Source organism: Cloeon dipterum, chromosome 1 (assembly GCF_949628265.1).
Source record: "Cloeon dipterum chromosome 1, ieCloDipt1.1, whole genome shotgun sequence".
Lineage (NCBI taxonomy): Eukaryota > Metazoa > Arthropoda > Insecta > Ephemeroptera > Baetidae > Cloeon > Cloeon dipterum.
This window is the reverse complement of record NC_088786.1, coordinates 35,246,579-35,267,825: the sequence shown is the minus strand read 5'-3', so window position 1 is coordinate 35,267,825 and position 21,247 is coordinate 35,246,579. Positions and strand designations below refer to the sequence as shown.

General features: G+C 42.5%; 1 protein-coding gene across 16 annotated transcripts in view; it reads left to right on the top strand.

The window, feature by feature from the left end:
- Positions 1-21,247, top strand: part of Camta (Calmodulin-binding transcription activator) — a 195,506-nt gene that overhangs the window by 54,543 nt on the left and 119,716 nt on the right. For all 16 annotated transcript variants that reach the window (XR_010575787.1, XM_065497362.1, XM_065497363.1 and 13 more), the window contains one exon: positions 58-231. Coding sequence is in view for 15 of the 16 variants with exons in the window: in XM_065497362.1 (XP_065353434.1) it covers positions 58-231 (174 nt within the window). In the remaining variant the exon portion in view is untranslated. The remainder of the gene's footprint in view (positions 1-57; positions 232-21,247) is intronic.

The window sequence follows — 21,247 nt, the reverse complement described above, 5'->3', positions numbered from 1 at the left end:
TATTATAAATCAATGATTTAATGTGCCATTGGTCATCGTATATTTTTTTAATTTAAGGTGTTGGCTCCAACCAGCAGCAGCAGAGGGTTCAAGGCGAAGGCGCCACCTCGAAGGACACCAACAACAACAGTGGCCTAAGAGCCATCAGGGCAGCCGAAGACGCTTCCGCGCCAGCAACACCAGCAAGCGACAACGCAGACGCGAAGCCACTCAGCCGGGCGTCGGAGGAAGGTTCGTTATATTTTCACCCCTTTTTTAGCCTCCGATAAATTTGGAGCATTGAATTTTAAGTGACAAACTGCTCGGCTGGAGGACGCACGTAGACGTAGAGAAATATAGCCGGCGTCAAAAATTAGGCCAAGTTGAAATAAAAAGCCGTTGTTGTGGCGTGGCGGCGGCGGCGGCGGCTCTGCTTTTCACGACGGAAGAGAACGAGAGACTTGGTTGGCGGGTTAGACTTCAACGCCAGCAATTGCGCTGCTTATCTCCTTAAAATATTATTTCCCCAATGCGTCAGAATAAAAATTTTCAAGGCTCCCTCTCTTGCTCGCTCTTTCTCTCTCGGTGGTGAATAATAAAAAGCGGCGTGTCCGTATATCTACTCGAGAATAAAACGAAAATAAACAAGATAATTTTATCATATTCCGTCGAAATTATATCTCATTTAAGCAGCGTCGGCTAGCCAGAACGCAATCGAAAATGACCAAATAAAAGGCCAGTGGGCGAGGGAGCCGGACTTGAATTCTTTTTAATGTTGCTTTTTAGTCATTGTTTTTCAGATAATATCTAGCTCACTTTATTCTGTCGTGGACCGGCGTTTTGCGTTTTAAATCGGGTGGGATTTTGTTTTATGGGTTGGTATACATCACGTCGGCTGCTTATTTGCATGAAAACAAAAAGGAATATGTATAAACCAGAGTTGTTGTTTCTTCTTCCTCGGGGCAATCAAAATTGTGTGTTCGCGAAAGATGTCGTCGACTCTTTTATGGCACTCTGTATTAACATGAATATACATTGTAACGCTTCAATATTTCGAAACGAAGCCACAACATTCCAGTTTCTGCATGCGAGAGATAGAGAGAAAAAGGAAACTGGGCGGAATTCGCCGCGAAGTGTGGCAGCCGCAGCGATATTTACTCCTTGGGCACATTAAATTCGCTGCTAAACAAACTGGGGAGAGACCATTTTGCGGTCAATAATGCGTGCGGACCGAAATTTTTGGCTGACGCTGCTAGTTGATCCGGCTGCGTGGCGAGAGAGCCATTGGCGCTGCTGATAATATTAAACAGCACTTATATATCCTCAAATTCTTCCTTTCTGACGCTCTATTTGCGCGTGCCGATTCTCGCCACGGATCTGCGCTTTATCTATGGTACACGGACATCCTATCAAGTCTGCTTAAACACATTTTTAACGTTCCTCTGGGCCGCGACCGCCACCGCCGGCCGACGGGCCGCGCTCCCTCTCTCGCATTCACATGCAGCCAGAAGGCTTGGTCTTCCTTTGTAAATTATAGACATGCAAACTCTCGTTTTTCCCTCCCATTTCAGATATTTTATTTGCGACGGCAGTCTGGCTCGTCGAATCTTTATTACCGCTAGCGAGCGAGGCGAGCCACCATGCATGGTGGTGATGCTAATGTTGTTTGGCCTACATTTTGCTGTTGATTTAATTTATTGTGGATTTTAATCCGACGACCGAAGCTCTGAGGCAAGATTACCAACCGAGCCATAAATCTAGAGCAAGCAAACAACCGCCACTTGAAAAGTGCATACACGTCTGGCAAACCGCTCGCTCGAGGAAAAAAAAGGTTGGGTCTTTCTGAAAGTTTTAATTGTCTGGAAACGGCATTTTCAATAACAAGGAGATTACAAAACAATCCAATCTGCACACCGTTTTATTTATGTCAAACCTCTCGTGATTAAAGTTTCTGATGTTCAAGGTCGAGGTAAACGCAAACATGGCACAAATTTCTTGCAATTTCTGAACCACTTTCAATTAAAAATAACTGTTAGACTAAAATTTGAGGAAGCTTTTAAAATTTAATAGACTCCATCATTAAATTTGTTCATCTATGAGTCCCTAGATGCAGCGGGGTCCAGGTTCGTGCGACGCGCAGATATGGCGTCCGGTGGAGTATGGCGCGAAAAAACGGTCACGTGAAAATGCGCGAAAAGAACCAAGTTTTCATCATAATTTGCATTACTTGTGGACTAATTATGTCTTTTGGATCGTAAAAACAAACTCTTGACACTCGAACGGCAATCCAAAAAGAGCTTTTTGTTTCCCACTTTCAGACGCCATCTTGGATATGCGCAGTGCGAACCAATTCTATCGCACATCTGGCTCCCGCTGCCTAGATGTTCCTTATGATATTATTTCAAATTCAAGAATAATTAGTTACCTTAATATATACATTCAAAAACACAATCAATGAAAAAACAAATTTTCAGGGTAGAGTTTTGAAGGGTATAATATTTTCATAATTAATAAAGAACAAAACATCCGCTTTTTGTGCTATCCGTATATATCAACATAGGCAATGTGCACGTCGCTTCTGTTGGGCAGGTTGCATAAACACTTGAATCTTCAGGCGCTCTATATTGCATTAGAACACCTCCCGTGGAGAGTTGGTTTTTTTGCCGTGCTTATACGTCAGCGTTATTTCCTCACTCCATCATCTGACGAGCTGTACAGAGGAGGAATTGAAGCAATTATTTTCCTAAGCTGCTCGCTTGTTGTTTTTTGCGCTGATATAATGATGCAAACATAACAAAGTTGAAACGTGCGCGCCTCGGGGATGCAGGTCTGAGCCGGGAATTAAATAAAAGGAGCGGCAAAACGACGCACCGAGGATGCCTTTTTTCCTCTCTCTCTCTCTCTCTCTCTCTCTACATTTTTATTATTACGATTATTTCCCTGAGCTGCTTTTCCTCAGCTCTCGACACGGAGCAATGCATTTTCTTTTCTTAAGTACGCATGTACTCTCTCTGCCTCCGACGAATACACTACACGGATGAACGAGCAAAAAGTTTGGATTTCGGGCGTCTTGTGTCAGGAATGCTTACAAAGTTTCGCCGTCGAGCAAATACTTAGGTCTGTCGGGAAACGAATTTCAGAGCGCGGCTCTTTTCATTTACTTCCGTTTTCAAGGAACTCACGCGCTAGCAATCAGGAAAACACGGTTCCAGATTCAAACAAACAGGCTTTCCTTCCGTGTTTGCGGGCGATTATTAAAATACACGTAGGCATTTGTCTGTGGGCCCGGCAGGCAGTCAGTTAAATTAGTCGGCGCGGCAGATAAGCAAGTCGTCTCGTCGGCGGTCGGCTAAAAATGTGGGATGGCGTTGAAGACGCGGCGCGTGCACGGCAGGAGAAAGCAAAAGCGTCGACGCGCGCGCGGAGGCTATCTACTACAATTAGGCTTGTTTGCGCCGGTGAGGTGCGATCATGTTGATGACAGAGAGCGCCAGCCCGGCCGTGTCTGTGTACTTACATTACCGCTACACGTGCAGTACTGCGGCAAACACAAAACCGCCCCTTGCGAGGCAGCCGCGCCACCCCCGGCCCGCACCTCGTTGTCTTGTTTTACCCACCCACCGTAATTAGTGGACCGAGGTCGCAACACGCCAGAAGTTGCACTTGCGAAATTAGCTTTCGAGGGGATTTGAAGCGTGGATTTGCACGTTGACTTCGGTGCTGCGAGCACGACGACTAGAGAGCATCAGAAATTAGTGAAATGGCACTTCTGTTGGATCGTACAGTTACCGTTTCACACATCTCGCAGGAGTTGTGTAAAATGATGCATTATTTTTTTCTTAAGATGGTTTGTCTTAGGAACCTGGAAATGATGCAGGGGATTTTGAATATATAATAATTAGGAACGGAACAAAATTTGTTTTATTATAGTATAGCGAGTCGTAGCCAATCCATAACTTTTACAAAAACACTTTGAGGAAAGAATAATAATAATTTTTATTAACTATTTAAAAGCAACTAAAATTATTTTGGACATGTACTAAAAAAGATATGGTCTAAAATCCCTGCAAAATTGCAAAATTTTATTGGAAATTTGTGACAATTTGAAAAATTGTCAAACACTTTTCTTTTTGTGACTATTTATTTCGAGACAAAATATTTTGTTAAAATTCTTTTGGTTGGGGTTTGAATTTGAACAAATAAATTAGCTTTTTAGACGGCCGTTTTCAGAGTTCAGAGTTCAGAGGAGTCGAGTATCAAAGGAAGTTGTTCTTGTCAACAAATTTCCACTAACAATTAAAGCATAAAAGGAATATTTTTGAATTTGGTGGATTGAGAGGACGTACAATGATTCAAAAATTCAGAAATAAAAGTTATATTGAGTGGTAAACATTTGTTGAGAGAAAATGAAAAATATTGACAGATTAAAGGGAAAATTACTATTTTTCACCATTTAATTATTTATTTTGTCCACTTTGAGACTTAGTTGGCGGTGACGTTATAAAGGCTAAATGTGGGATGCTATTCTTGCTAAGGGCAAGAAACCTATTCTAAAAATTTACAAAAATCTGATTCCCCCAAAAGGCACCTGTATGGCGGAACACATTCTTAACTTGCACCATATCGTCGAGTTCATTCACTCACAGGGAATGTCACATATTTATTCATTACACACATATATAAATTCCACTGGCGTACAATTTATATAAATATTTACAAATGGCAAAAGGGATGAAGAAGAAAGAATTAAAAAAAATAATGAAAAAAAATTCATATTATTTTCTGATTTTATGTGTGCGCTAACCTCTATTGCTCAAATTAACTCTAACTTGTTACAACGTTTAGTCAGTTGTGACCAAAAACGTCGGCATCAGTCTATTTGAAGACGCCTTTTTGTAATTCGTTAAAAAACACCGTCAGTTAATTGCTACAAACACAGCTTAGAAATGAATACCCACCCAAGCAAAGCTCCAAAGGCTAAATCTTGTTTTATTTTTGTTTATTGCGTATGATAAATTTAATGCAGACCACTAAGATAATTTAATACAAATATCCAAGGCACCTAAAATATAAAAAATTTAGCATTCTGAAAGTAATAAGACTTTAAATGTTGAAAAATCATTTGAAATAAAATAACAAATATTAAACAAATGTGACTAAGACTTCTTAACAATCTTAACCATTAAAAAGTGCTTCTAGATTTCGGACACTGGCACATTAAAAATATTCACAGCAAAAGGCAGCTCTTTCAGACCTCTGAAACAGATCTACCATGCCAACCAGACCTGGAATGGAGCACTCGAGGAGGTTTCTAATGCAAAAAGTACCTAAATTTTCATAAAAATGAATGGTAGATTTAATTAGACCCACAGAATCAACAAATGCAAATTAATATTCTTCAGAAAACTACGAAGAAAAATTAATTAAACCTTGTTTGACCTATGTACACTAGACATTCTGGAAATTTTGGCAGGGGCCTGCTGGAAGGGAAAAGAAGTAGGCTCAGATGAGGCAGACAGCCGTGTTTGTACCAGGATGGCAGCATTTCAGAGCGCAGACTTTTGGCTGCCGGCAGGGTGCAATATTAGCGGAGGAGCAGTTTAATACAGTACAGCGGGCGGGCGGGCGGGCAGGCCGGCGAGCAGCCTGTTATTTCAATTTGCAGTGTGTAGTAGAATGAAAGCCTCGTGGGATAGCACCGGGCCTAAACTGCCTGCTCGCCATTGGTCACTTCACACTGTGTTGGCTGTTTGTGTACACAGACAGGCCCGGCGCACTTTTCATCACCTTTTCGCCGGCACACGCACTTGCGGCTAACATAAAATCCCTAAAATATAAACTGACGTATTAAAATTTATCCCTTTGTGGGCCGCACCGCGTGTCAGGAAACGCACTAAATGCTCAGCAACTCGGGGGATTTCTCCGCGCGTTTCCTTCCTTTCTTGCTCTCGCGGCTTGCAATTTGAGTTGCGACCGCGGCTAATCGATATCGAGGCTGCACGAGCCGCGCACGAGGCAATTATTGTTGTTTAGATTAAAATTCAGTTCATTATCAATTTTTGAAAGTGGTCCGGCCATAAAATTTTACTTTTCTTATCAAAAATCGCTTTCCGTAAATTTAAATATTTTGTTTATCGCCTAATTGGTATTATTACTTGCACACGCTGTTCTTTTTACAATAAAAGCAATCGAAAATACTCCAAGCAGACTAACTGTAGGAAAATATAAAATTTTACCACAGTTAAACGATCAATGAGATTATGTACATTCTGGTTAAGGCCTTTTGAAAATTAAAACAGCATGCAATGCTTACTGTAACAAGATTGTACCAATAAACAATAAAACTTTCACTCTCCCCGATAAAGAGTTAATCAACATGCAAGGTATAATTTTAAATTTTATGGACTGAGCCATTGGCGGACGTGCAGACGGCAAAATGTGGCATTGAGACGAATTGGTGTGCGTAGGCGGACTGAGAAAATTGGCTTTTTCGGTGCGGTAAATAATCTCTGCTCTGGTGCGAGAAGACGGCCTTTTTCACTTTTATTATTACGTTTTCATCAAGTGTGACTGATAATCAATATTCCGTCGGATCAATTTGTCCAACGGCAGGAATTTTTGACGCTCGACCGTAAAAACGCGTCTCCTTTTCTCTCCTCTGACATTCGGCGCAAGATTTACTCTCTGGCGGCGAGATGAGCCGGGTATTTAAGTGATTCACTTTTATGACGTTTTTAATATGCATCTCTGTGCCGTCCGGCTGCAACATCTTGCAGGCGAATTGAGAGTTGGAGCAGCGTGATATTATCCGGCACATATAGTGCATAATGGGCCGTCCTTTTTGCTGAGTGCGGTCCCGGTAGAGAGAGATGGCTTGCAGGCGCAATATTGGAAGTATTAAATTAAAATAATGTGTCACTTTGAACGTCAAGAGATTTTCGGATTATAATAAATTATCCGGGGCTGATATCAAAATCGAATCGTCACGTCGACCGGCAAAAAGCGAGCGAGACCATTAAGGCTCTCTCATCACCGAGCGGGTCTGGCAGGCGGGCGAGCGGGCCAGATGGCGGGTGGGTATGCAGGCCGCGTAGCGCAGGTGCAGAAGCGGAAGAGGCCGAAAAGGCACTCGCTTTAAATGCAGCGGAAAATTGGAGTTTATGCTCGGAATGATTGGGATTTAACTACCCTCGAAACCAGCCTCCCTGCGTGTGAGCCAGTTTTTCCTGGATACTTGGAGATGGAATTATGGTGCTTTGAATATTTTATGAGGTGAAAGTGCTCGCAGCCTTTTGCCAGCGCAAATATGCGCCGCTTTTAAGTAACACGCACACACACACACAGGCCAGGCTGAATCTGTGCGAAATCGCATTTTGCTGCAAAAGCAGTGCTCACATCAGCCACCTCTCCGACAGTGCTTTTTGCACATACTCTGGCATGAAAATACGAATCAGAAATAACAATAAATAATAAATAAATAAATCACCAATGCCGCTAGGCACCATATAAATTGTAAAAAGCTCAAATTCGATTTATTTTACAGTCGAATTTATGCTGCATGCATTAAATTCAGGGCTGGGTGTCTCCCGGGAAGTTTCCCAAACTTGCAGTGCAGCGGTTTTTTGCGATATTTACCAGTTTTGTGTTTTTTTTGCACCTCATGGTTATATAATTAATAAATGCCCTATATGGAGAGGGAACGGGCTTTTGGTTTTTGTTGACTCGTGGGTTTTTGAGTTTTTAAACAGTTTAAAGGTAATTTTTCATGAACACAAAAAATGCAGGAGAAACTAGCTGCAAAAAAACGTTTAATACCCATGCATGCCGAGCCCTGTTAAATTAACTGCTTGTGGAATCTAGCAGAAATTTATCAACCATTTGTGCTATGAAAAACCAGATTTTGCTGAAAATTTTTTCTTCTTTTCTAGTAGTATATATAATTCATATTTTGCGCTCTATTCTCTCTCCAGTAAAATAAATGTTAGTAATGGCAAAAGGTGGTTAATTAACCAACTAAAATGCTCAAATTGTTCAACGGGCTGCCGACTCGCTTCTTGCTGGTTTTCGCACCTTTCCAGCGGCTTAAATAAAAGACCTTGGTGCAGGAATGGCCACATTGAACACAAGCTCCTCTGCGGCCACTCGGTGGTGTTATTGGGACCTGCTGAATGAACTCGAAGCCCACGGGATGTGCTGAGCTGAGGTTTAAAAGGGGAAAAATAAAACACATTTTTTGGCAGTAAATGAAGCTGGTAAAAGTTAAAAAATTAGATTTGTAATTAGAAAATTTTCTTTCAGAGTAGTTTAGAGTATTGTGCGCAACTTTATAAGTGTCAAGAATGGCTCCTCGAAAAATTCGTCTATTAATCAAATTGTATCTTCATTAGACAACAACTTTTCTTTTATCAATTCTGAATTTCGGTCACGTTTTAAAAACAAATAACAAACCCTTAATAACAACCCCGCAACTCGCACCTCCCTGTGGAAAACTCCCTCTTACACCAATCCAAAAATTCCATCCTTTATTTTCTCATTTTCAAATTCGTTTTTTTTTTTAAAAAAAAAAACACGCCTGCTTGGTCATATTGCCAACGCAAAAGACATTACGTTCCCAAAGTAGACGTGGTCGCTGGCAGGGATAAATATATGGGCCAGAGAGCTGGATTAAATGAAGTGTGGCCGACAGTCCATTTGGTAGTGATGTGTCTGCGAGTGCATGTGCGAGCCGGCCGATAAGAAGTGCAGGGGCTGGCTCTCTCTCTCTCTCTCTCTCTCTCTCTCGCTCGCAGCATGACCGACAGACACAGCGACAAAGGCAAACAAACACATTGGCTCATCTCGCTGCAAACACCGCGTGTTTCATGTCGGAGAGCGGTCGGCTGCTCGTATTCATGCCTTGTGTACGTTTATGTGAGCAATGCACACATTATATTATATAGGTTGTCACACACACACACACACACACACACACACACACACACACACACACACACACTTGCTACAAAAAGGGCCGCTGGCAGCCCCGCAAAACTTGGGACCGCCCGCAGCCTCAATCCTTTATGCAATAATGTGATAACAACATTTTATGCCATCACCATCGGCCCTTGTTTGGCAAACAAATGAAGCGTGCATCGTGCGCTCCATTTTGTACACACGGCTCCATTCATTTATGTATTTTATGTGGGTGGATGGCGGACGCGTCTGCTGATGCCGAGCGCGAGAGAGCACGTCGCTTCGTCCTAGGTAATTTCATCGCCCGGTCCGTCCGCCAGCCCGCCTGCCAGCGTGCGTCGTTTTACGTTTTAATTAATTATGACGCGCCATCAGACAGACTGGCCGAATGGGATACGCGCGGTTATTTTCGACACTGGAAAGAGGAGAGAGCGTCGGGGTAATTAATTTCGCAAACAATTTCGTATGGTGTCTTTAAAATTAATTGGATTGCTTTATTTTGGGACGATATACTCGCATGACATGCAGAGTGAATTTACACTTTCCACACAACAGTACTTCTGGGGCTTTTCGAACGGTGTGAAATGAACATGGTTGCGTGCTTCACTTACCATTTACGTGTTTCTAATGTTTCGAATCAACTAGAAGCTTCTAAAAATATATACTGAAATTTTGAACTAGTTTTGTTTAATTATTTTAATAGGCAATGAGCGAAAGTTATTTTGAGAGCTGCGAAAGTAGGAATGTTATTTGTGTAAGACCGAATTAGGATTATTCCTGTTAAATTTAAAAATATAAATTATAAAATTCAGTGAAATTCTGAAAACCAACTTAAGCAGTTTTAAAAATCACTTAATGTTAGTAGTTCTTATATTTAAAGTATCCTAACAATATTAATATCCCAGTTGATTCGTAGAAAAATTAGAAAAAAATAGTGTTCAGCAATAATTTTCAATGCAAAAACTCCCTTTCCTCAATTTCATTTGCGTGTAAAGAACAAAAGCTAATTTTAAATCAAAGAGCCGCATCCCAAATTGCATAGTTTCATACAGAGGCCAATAATATTTTATTCTCAACACAGCGTGTGGCGAAAATTGATCGTTGGCAGACAGATCTTACAATTAGATCTAATCTCATGGCAGGTGCCTGCTTAAGAAAACGATTAAAACGGTTTGTGTGTTGTCGCGAGCAGTAATTATGTCATTCCCGTTGCTACAGCGAACGCAAAAAATGTAAAGTACTTGAGAAAGGCAATTACGGGTCGCACACACACCGGCATTCTGCATTCACTGTGCCCTTTACACCGCCATTAACATCGCCGTTCAATGACAAAACGGTCGCTAGCCGTTATTAATAGTCGCACATGCAAACGCGTACCGTACTTTTTAATCCGAATAAACACTCGCGTGTTTCGCGCGCCATTGAGTGTACGTTGAATAAAAAATCAGTCACACTGAACTGTGAATTCCGCGTACTTTTTACACAGCTTTCCGAGTTACTCATGAAGTTGTACAAACAATGTTTCAAATGAGAATGTAATGAATAAATAATGAAATTGTCCCAAGCAAATCTGAAAAGTTACTGGTTTATAACGGCAAAAGAATCAGTTAGCAACGATTTGTGAAAAGAGTATAAATAATTGAATACTTTAAAGACCGTCTTTGACGAAGTTTTTGAGCACACCAATCGATTCTTGAGGGTCGAATTAGGTAAAGTGGATATTTTTTCCGACCAAAAAGTCCAGCGCGACGTGCGAACCTTTTTTCCCGCCAAAACAATATGAATGCGAGAACTGCGCATGCGTCAGAGCTGGCTGGATCTGACAAAGAAGTCATTCGTACAGGCGTTCTCTCTGCAAGTGCTCAAACCAGCTCTGACGCATGCGCAGCTCTCGCATTCATATTGTTTTGGCGGGAAAAAGTTCTACTTGTGCTACGCACGTCGCGCTGGACTTTTTGGTCGGAAAAAATGCCCGTTTTACCTAATTCGACCCTCAAGAATCGATTGGTGTGCTCAGAAACTTCGTTAAAAACGGTCTTTAAATGATTTTCTCAAAAAATAAACCACCACGTTCAATTTGTTCAGAATCGTTTGGAAAATAACGTAATTTTATGATATAAACAAATTACGATGCATGTCTATCTTCCAGCTGTATTCAAAAGGGCATAATATACAACAGGAAAAATCACGTCGCTGAGCCGGTTTTACAGCCCAACGTTTACGCACGCCCCACAAAGAAAAGTGTCCCTGTTGTGAGTGCCCGGGCCAAGTGCAGCAACGAGATAAACGCGGATGCAAGCAAGGGGGTTGGTTGGCTGCCTGCATGGTTGGTGGTGTTAGGGGCCGACATGATAGTAACATGATGCGATGCAATATTAAAAGAGCCCGAGTTCTTTACACTAAGCAACCAACACGGTAGTTGGCGAGCAGAGGACAAAAGAGGGCATAAAGACCAGTAAAGATACCGGCGCGAGAACGAGCTAGCACTTGTCTCGTGCAATAAATACACACGGCAGAGAGAGCTGCGAAATAATGCTCGGCGAATGGCACTTAGGGCGCACAACAACCACCGCGACCGAGCGAGCAACAAACTGAACCTCCAACCAAAAACACGCTGCCTCGAATTTCAGCTCCCCCTTTTTTTTGCCGCTCGAGGGGGTGTTGTTTCATTTTTGCACTCTGCACGTGTGCCTGTTATCGCGCGATGGATAATCTGATCTTTTTTAATTCAACTGCTCGTTAAAATTACACGCCACGAACGCCGGCGTGCATTTGTTACACACACGTTTGACCCCGTGCTCTTTTTCATGAACTCTGCCGCTTTTTTAATATTCATGCCCAGCATCCATTGTGGCGCAATAAAAGAGCACATAATGACGCGATGCGCGATAGTCATCTACGGGCCGAATTTGAATTTCTAATTTTCATAAACTACGCACGTCGCGCGCACCGGATGCGGGACAGCAGGTCCGAAACAAAGGCTAAAGCCGAAGCGGCCGTTGCTGGAAATTGCGCCGATAGTGCATAGCTCGTATCAAATGGTGTGATTGCACGCTGGAAACCCTCCATTGGTGCGATAAAAATTAAATTTAAAAGGTGTTTTTATTAGAGTGGCAGGGATTGCGTTTAGATCTTTTGAAATAAACAGGCCAGGGGTTATATCTGATCTACCCTAGGCACACAGCTGATTATGACGCCAGTTGATATTAAAAATAATTATTAAAATATTATAAACAAAGTTGCTCCACTCCATGACGTGTTTTCATGTTCTGACCAATAAATGAAATCGATATTTAAAACAGTGTTGTTTTTTGTGTCAACTCCTTTCCTGCCAATTGTAATAAAAATTCAGTACGAGACAGATTTGACAGCAAACCGGTGTGTTCCTGAAAGAGGCTGTTCACTTGTGACGACGCAAACAATGCGCAGTACAGCACAGGGGAGCAACATTCAATTATTTCCCAGCCATCAAGCAATGTCATTTATGAGGTTATTCGGCGAAAGTAAAGGCTCTCACTCACTCTCTTGTGTATCCTTTGCCCGTGGCTTTTCAGGCAGAAGGCATCGGATGGCAAATGCAATTTTTTTAAGCCTCAGGATGTTGTCAGGAGACGAGCAGCGTGATGAAAGCAGCAGCAGGAATCCGGCTTCTTTCTACCCACGCGAAATTAGACCGACATACCCGCCGTTTGCTGTCAAAACACGGGGCGGCGGGCGAAAAATTGCACGTGCGCTGTGGGAAATTGAAAACTTTTTAACAAATTCCCAAACTTTTGCACCCAATTAAATGAAATTGGGCCGGAACAAAAAATAATTATTCCGGGGCGTGTTGTGCGAAACGCAATTACCGCCGGCGTGAGCAAACAGCCAAGCTGCACTTATTAGTGTTGGTGTCGACGTAGAAGAGACATTCTCATGCATAAATAGACGCTCTCGGCCGGCCGGTTGCCTATTACGGGGGCCTGCTTTCTCTTCATAGATTACATCCGCCAAGGGGGCACTATTTCGCACTCCCGGGCTCCCTCTCTCTCTCACTCTCTCTGCATGTGTACGTGTATTATGTGCGAGGTACATACACTCTCATTGCGCGCAGTACATGGACATATTCTCCTCGGCTCGTTCGGCGGAGAGGCCTTGTTTGCTAATGCACAACACACAGAATTTAGGCTGAAAGTGGCAGCCAATTAACCGGCGAACACGATTTGAAAATAGTATAACGTTTGGGCGAGTATCAATACAGTTGATAACGGCGGGCCCAAAATCACGGAACACTCGCGGGAAATTTACTGTTTGCAATAAAAGTTTGCCTTTTTATGTTGCAGGTATGTGCCGCGGGAACTTGGCCTGCAGATTACGATTTCGTGAGTGAGCATTGTAAAAAATTGGGGCGATAAATTGAACTTTCGGTATAAAGTTGAAAAGTATCTAGCTCGCGGCCGTAGAAAACAATGCACAACCGTATATACTGTATATTGGGGCCAACGTTTCGGGGGTAGATAAATTTCAGAGGCATTAAAGTCAGGTTTTCATGTAAAATAATTTCACGTTGCCCGAGGCGGCTGCCATCAAAAACGGCATTTGACGCTTTATCCGGCGAAATGTGCCAAGAGCGTAATGAGTCCAAAACATTCTCAAACAATTAAGTGACAAAGTTGGCCGTTCGGCGAAAGTGTTTATGGCGTGGCCCGTGCGGGGCCGCTGTTAATTGTGGCGAATGAAGACATCAATAGGGCTGTTAAATTATTCCGTCAGCCTCCCTCGCTTCCGCCAAGTGCTGATGGCGCTGCCGCCGCCGCCGCTGAACAATTAATTATGCCAGGCATGTTCGGCGGTCTACCTTCTTAATCTTAGCTAATCCTCGGCTGACTGAGGAAGAAGGCCTCAAAACCCCAAGCCTCGAACGCACTCGCGATATTCGCCAATTACCAAGGGCCGAAAGCTCTCTTTCTCTCTCTCTCTCTCTCTCTCTCTCTCTCTCTCTCTCTCTCCGCTTTTATCGCTCCGCCGGGGGCTGCCTCGAATTTGTCTGCGCTCTCTCCGCGCCGGCCGGATTTTTCACATACGCACACCCGCACCCTTTCGCCGCCTCCACCATCACGATTGATTGAAACAGTTTGTGATTAATTTCGTTTAAAGCGGTTCCATTTTTAGGGCATCGACCAGGCAAAACGTAGGAGGCTTTATCTAACGATAAATCGCCCGGCAATGATTGTTGAATGGTTATATTATTGTTGCTTCAAATAAGAATACTTAAATATAATTATTTAATAAACATAGACAATTAAATTCATCTACTTTTCTGCATTGGAAAAAATGTAGCTTAAATCGAAGACACAATTTTGGTATGTTTATGCAATATGAACTCTTTTAGTTGCTTCTGTAAAATATTTTCATTGAACTCGTCCTTAACAGTGATTACAATGAATGGTAATTTAAAAAGAGAAATGTGGTTCCTGGAAATGTATTAAATGGGTCCTGTTTCCTGTTTAATTCCGTAGTAAACCGCAGGGAAATTCTTCTAGCACAATTTTAGTTATATTATTTGCTGAACTCGTGGAGTTAATCGATTCATCAGTTTTACCCAGTGTCAATTAGCAATACATCAAATTGACAATGTGAGCAAATAAATTAATAGAAAATATTTATTTGTTATTAATATTGCACGAGACAGTCCTTATTTTGTTATTTGAAGCTCGAAACAGTCGAAACCAAATCCAGCTGCATTATATTATATGAAACATGAAGACAAAAGGAACAGAATCGGAATCACAAATAATTACAGCGCAAAAGATGCTTGAAAACTAAAGATTTTTCACTCATTTGATGATCTGAATATCATTTAGCAGTCGCAGAACGAAATTTAATTGCTTTTGCGTCATTATATGTGTAGAAGTTGTTGTTGGATGAATGAAACTCGTCATGTCACTCATTCACCAGAAGTTATCATAACTTCACAAAAGGGGTCCTGAAATCTGGTGTTCCAACTTTACGTCACAAATCTGAGTTTATTTGAACAATATTTATTAATGTGTATGATTAATCGGGATGGAGTTAGGTTTGTCTTTATTTCCAGAGTTAATTAAAATGATTGAATTGAATTTGGGAAGTGACAAGTCGTAATCGAATGTTCTGGAAAGTTCCGTGAGAGTAGATCAAGTTTGGGGATTCTTGAACTCACAATGTAGAGAGACGTCTGGAAGCTTCCAGCATACAGAAGTTACACAATCCGATTTTGACCCTTTTTAAAAGAGGACGAAACAAAATTAACTGAAAGGAATTTTCTCTGCCTCCCTTTTAGCCTACTACAGTTGATAAAGAGTTCCTAAATCAGAAGGGGTGCGACAAAATAAAAGCCACGGTTTTAAAATTTGCTAGGTGACACACGTCCCTAAATTATCCCATATATGCGTTGGCGGATGGTCAGTGAAAGGGCGGCATTTTCGGCCACAAGCATGCGGGGGCAAATTTGACAATCGTGCTGTGGCACGAGGCTAAAATGGAAAAAACACATACAAAGAGGGCAGAGTCATCTGCATAAACAAGCAGCCCGCCGACATTATCCGGCAGCAGCGTGCGAAGGGCCAGCCCGTCCAAAATGACACGAAATAAACACGAGCGCGGGTTGCATCGCAGGGCGGAGGGTGGGCTGAAATAATTTGATACACATTGCATGCATAAATGTGAATATCAGCGAGCGGCGGGCACGAGAGTTAAGGTTAATGAGGCTGCGTGTGACGTCACCGAGGCCTTTTAACTGTGCCAGATCATCACCTCTCGGCAGCGGCTCCATTATTTATCAAGCCGACACGCACTGATAATACCATTAACGCACACACACACGCGCGCACTCGTCGGTTGCCTTGTTTTATTACGGCGGCGGCGGCGGCAGGGGCAAATTGAAAAGTTGGGGGCCAAATGTGCCGGGCGCAGCAAAAAATGCGCGGCCTGATGATGACCTGGCCTCGCATCTGTGTTTGATAAGGCGCCTGCCAACATTATTAGTGAGTGAGTGCAGCCGATACAATCAGAGATAGACTGCCCCGCGCCGTCCATTCGGCCCTTTTATCTCGCTTTCCGAGCTGCTTCATGCTGCTGTGCGCGCGCGATCAGGCTTTTATATTTTTGCGAAATCTGTCGACGTCGTCGTCGCTGCCGGCTGACATTTTGGCCTGTCGGTCCGGTCAGCATGTTCGCTTATTCGGTCTCGTGCACAAAAAGAGCGAGTGAATGAGTGGCCTCGGTTCGATTCTGGCCGTGCCCAGTGTGTGTGTTTGTTTAGCACCAGACCCCTGCTTCGCGAGTATTTGAGCAGCGGCCCACCGCCTTTTGTTCCTTCCTCGGCTCCAGTCTGTTTGCTGAGCGTGTTTGTCCAATTTAAATTTGCACTCAGTCCTTCCTTTTCAAAAAAGGAAGGGAAACTTTTGCTTGATCTAGTTAAAAAGATTTTTCTGCTCGATGCCATCTTTTTATTTTACGACGGCTGGTAGGACGAAAAAGATGTTCTCAAATCGTTAAATATACTGGAAAAATTGGGGATATGGTGCACAGATTTAAAAATTGTCATTACTCGCGAGAAAAATCTGCTGATTGAAATGCTTGAGATTTCTTTTGGGACAAAACAGCATCCCTATCCGTACCTGGTGAGTTTTTTTTAAAAATTATTTTTAATAAATAAAATCACCGAATAGCGGAAATTAGGATACCATCTCCGCTCATAAAAATAAGGAGGAGGAACAGGTTGAGCGAAAACCAGTAAAATAAAAAAAAACCAGCCGCGGGGCCTGCATCAGGGGCTGTGTGATCGTATCACGGCGGCGCAGTCCGTAGCTTGAATTTTGCTCATTAACTGGCACTGTGTGTTTGGTGCACAAGACTCGGTTGGCCCGCTGCCCGTAATATCCGTGCGCCTTTCAGCGTGCCACCCCCTCATCGCGCCCGCTGATCACCATCAAAACACAGAGATTACTCTAACAAGCCCTTGGGCAGCGAATAATGACGATGATGGCTTCCATTCAAATGTCGACGCGCGCGTGTTTCACAAAATATCCAACTCGTCGGCCGCTTCAAATTGATTTCGCTCCGAGGAGACAAAGAAAGCCTCTCCGCTTGGCATCTCTGGCGATTTTACTGCCTTATTTATGGCACCCTGGCCTTTATTTCTTGGCGACATAGCTCCTTTCAACGATCGACTCGCGCGAACAGGCAAATCCTTTAAAAAAAACTTGTCTTTAGAGATGAAATTAATCTTACTGTCAACTTAACAGTGTGCCATATTTTATAAAAATGTGCGAAAGTGCTGCAAATTTTTGGTGATGAACGGAAGCAACATAAATCTTCTATTTGAAATTAATTTTCAATGTAAAGCCGCCATTTTGAAACATTTACAACCACTGCTTAGTTTTATTTAGCGCTGAGCCGTGACAACAATCTATACAGGAGCTTTGAGCGGGCATAAAAGTAAAGCTTTTCGCCGAAATCCGTCTCTCGGCTGATGTTGGGAGTGTGTCGAAGCGAGGATAATCAGCCGGTCGAATTTAATCGAAGGTGGCCGGTTCGGATGGCGAGCGCGTTATTTCGCTCGGATGAGACCGCAAAGTCTGGGTCTGTTCGTTCGTTCGTTCGTTCGTTCTTTTTCCTCTTCTTATTGCTCCACCCCCGGTGGCCCGGTCGGGTTTGGGGTGGAAGAATAAGAAGAGTGTCTGCCCCTTGCGAGGCGGCGTGACCGGAATTCGAAATGAGCCGCCACCGCTCGTCGGTGGCACCTCAAAAACCTCCGCCGCCTCGTTAAGTCCATTTTCAATTACATTGCACGATTTTTATTCCCGTTCCATTCTGCACAATTTCGAGTCGGGCTCGCGCGCGCGTTTGCCTCTCCAGCCAACACTTATTCTGCCTTCACGCCCCATGTGCTGGCGGTAAAATAATAAAAGTAACCCTCATTTCCTGAGTGGAATTTCTCGCTATCACCGACCGCAAAGTATATACATTCTGTTTGTGTGTCATGTTGTTATCGTATTTTTCTCATGGCTAATTTCGTGGTATTTTATGGTAACGGCCGGCGCTACGGGCGGAATCCTTCAGCCATTTCCACACCACGCGGTGGCGAGCGAATTGGAAATCGGCACGTGAGTCTAAATTCGAGAATCGAACAAACCGTGCGCGGCCAGCGAACGTTTTCTCCGCAGCCAACGATCTCTATGTGATTAATCAAATCAATCATGTTTACAAACATTATTTTAAATGTTTTAGTTTTAAAAGTTATTTATTATATTTTAACACTTTAATCATTATAAATATAATAATTTATATTTGTTTTTAAAAACGAAACAAATTTTGAATAATTAAAATATAGTTTGAAGTATCAATTTTTAAATAATTTTACCTTTGTTTCATATGCGTTATTTAAAATTATTTTACGTGGTAAATAAAAAATTATAAATTATTTGGCAGAACTTAAATATTTTATCAATTTCATTAATAAATGTGTTGACTTGATGCCTGGGATCCTTATTAGTGATTTATTATATATTTTTTAAATATATATTTGCATTTTAAGTCAAGATTTCAGAGGTAGATAAATACAAAACATAATTAACAAATTCATTTTTCAATTAATAACCGCGCGTTTTACGAAAACCGAGTTCGAATTACCAATACTAGGAGAAGAAAAAGTCTGAAATTAATGAAAAGACAGTGCTCCTCCTACAAAGCCTCCATTTTTAAGCGTTCTTAAAAAAAATTGCTTACAAATTTAAATATTTCTTTCTCCACGCCCACCTATGTGAAATTTTCTTAAATTATTTTTCGCTCTTTACTTTCCTCTGAAAATGAATAATTCATTCATTTCCATCCAAAAATGTGTTCAACTGAAAGTTTAAAACGTTATGCAACCTGCTCGACGCTTGTGTTGGAATTGTTGCCTAGCAAGCAATCTTTATTAAACTACGCTTTTTTCCTTGCACTCGCTGGAAATCAGCCGTTCCAATTTCAGACAGAGCCGGGCGAAGAGGAATTTTAAATTTTAATATCGAAAGCAGCCTTTGACAAATTGAAAGACGGCCGCCGTAAAAAGGCCACAAGCTCCGGGGGCTGATCACAGAGTCTGGTGTGCTGACAAGGAATCCATCAAGTTTACGACCTAAGCAGTGGGTTTGGATAGCAGAAGCTCAAAGTGTATTAGACCCTCAAACGGAAAAATGTGCATGATGTGCAGCGCCGGCGACGCTTTTTGCCCGGGCATCGCCACTACATTCTCAAACGGCGCTCTTTTTCTCTCGTGTGTCGAGTTTTATGAGGGTATTCTCCTTTAAGATGCGACATGTGCCCCTTTTCGGCCTCTGTACACAATTCTTGCGAGACGAGTGGTATTTCCTGCAAGCCGCCGTCACTCGACCACCCCAAATAGATTCTACCTATTGGGTGAGATAGAGACACACACAACTGGAATTGAATTTCAATATCGTGCAAAGGATGTGGCTTGAAACGAATCAATACACTTCTTTGTAACTCACCGAAATCTTTTTACTGCCTCATTAAAATTTACTATCGAATACAAATACCTGAATTACAGAGAACCTTGCTAGATTGAGACTTTAAATAACAAAATATAAACCAGCTAAATTAAAGGATGAAATATAAATCCAGAATTCAATTTTTTACTGAAAACTAAAATTATTCGTTAAAAATGGTAATTTTGTTACTCCTTTTGCATTAAACAAATTGCGAGAGGGAGAGTGGAGAAAAGTTCGCACCGAGAATTCCGAGAATTTCGCGAGGGAGAGGAAGGGTTGGTTGACAGTGGCCGGGAAAAATGGATTAGTTTTGGTGCGGCGACGGGCTTAAACGCGTTTTCTCTCGACCAACAACACCCGCAGCAGCTTTTATTTCATTTGGCCTGCTTCTTCTGCGGCCGAGCAGATATGTGGACAATAATAAATTGTGTATATCTCATTAATTTCGTCATCCCTTTGTGCCGGCCGCGTACAAAGCAGTCTGCGGTGGCTGCCACGGCCCTTTCGCAAGAATTTAAAACTCGGGTAATTATATCCGCGCGCGCGGCCGCGCGCGAGAGAGCGCGTGTGGTGGTTTCAGGCCAGAGCAAACACAAAAGTTGGCCTGCACCCTCTAAATGGACTGGCGAGCTGCACTTGATTTCTCTTCCACCCCCTCCCCGCCCCCCTTTCGTCCACCCCCAGCCTCCGCCGCCGCACGATAAAACTCGTCGGGCAAAAAAGCAGGTTTGGCGCCGGGGTTAGTCGCGAAATTGAGGCCCGGAGACCTTGCTTAGCCTCACCCACAATACCCTGCTGACCTCTGCTTACTGCTTACGATACAAACACACACACACACTCTTTTATAAGCCGGAGCCCGGTGGTGAGGCCCGGCTGTCTGCTTTAACCAACCATAAACATTCATTACCGCCTCGTGTTCCAGCTTTTTCCTTTCTCACACTCAAACACCGCAACCTGCTCCCGTCGTGCTGCTGCCGCCGCTACTGCGTTTTGCGCTTGGATATTCCGAAAGTGTCTCCGATGGGGAGAAAATATCGCCCGAGACCGAGTCAGCCGTCTCCACAAAATTGACGTTTGAGAATTGCTGCGTCAAGCGCCACACTTTACTATCTCTGCCTTCCGAACCCTTGGTAAATTGCTAATTACTTGCACTTATGAAATGCATGGAAAATGATGGAAAGTGGTGTGAAAAATAGTCCGAGCACCACATCTGCCAGCAATCAGATAAAAAAATCTACTTGGAGCGGGTTTTTTTTACTTATGATGGATGGCTAAAAGGGAAAATTTGAAGATAATAATATTGTATCACTATCAACAGCTTGTTAAGCTTCTCAGGCGTCACAATCATATCCGCAGTAACTAGCCTGCATATTATACAATATCCTCACCTCACATCCAGAATTAATTCTGAATGGAACAGAAATCCAGAAGAAATTCTTCTATCCTTTATTTTAATAATTCCAAAGAGTGAGAAAACTACTTCATTTTGGCATAAAAAACTGGAAGGAAAATACTGTGAACCTAAAACGATTTTGAGGCAAAGTGTCGATAAATATTTTCGCATTAGAAATCAACTATTTAAATCAGAAAATTGAACAAACATGGAATTTGATTTGCAAGGTTCTAACACACGTTGGGGCAAGCTGAACAAATTTCCCAGGCCAACCAATTTATGGTTAGCAAGAGAAATTATTGAGAGAGCCATGTTTGAACGAACACAAACAACCAGACCGATGATATGCAAATAATTATGGTGAACTAATCAAATTACAGCGATCACTGGCAATTAATTGGTCGATTCATGG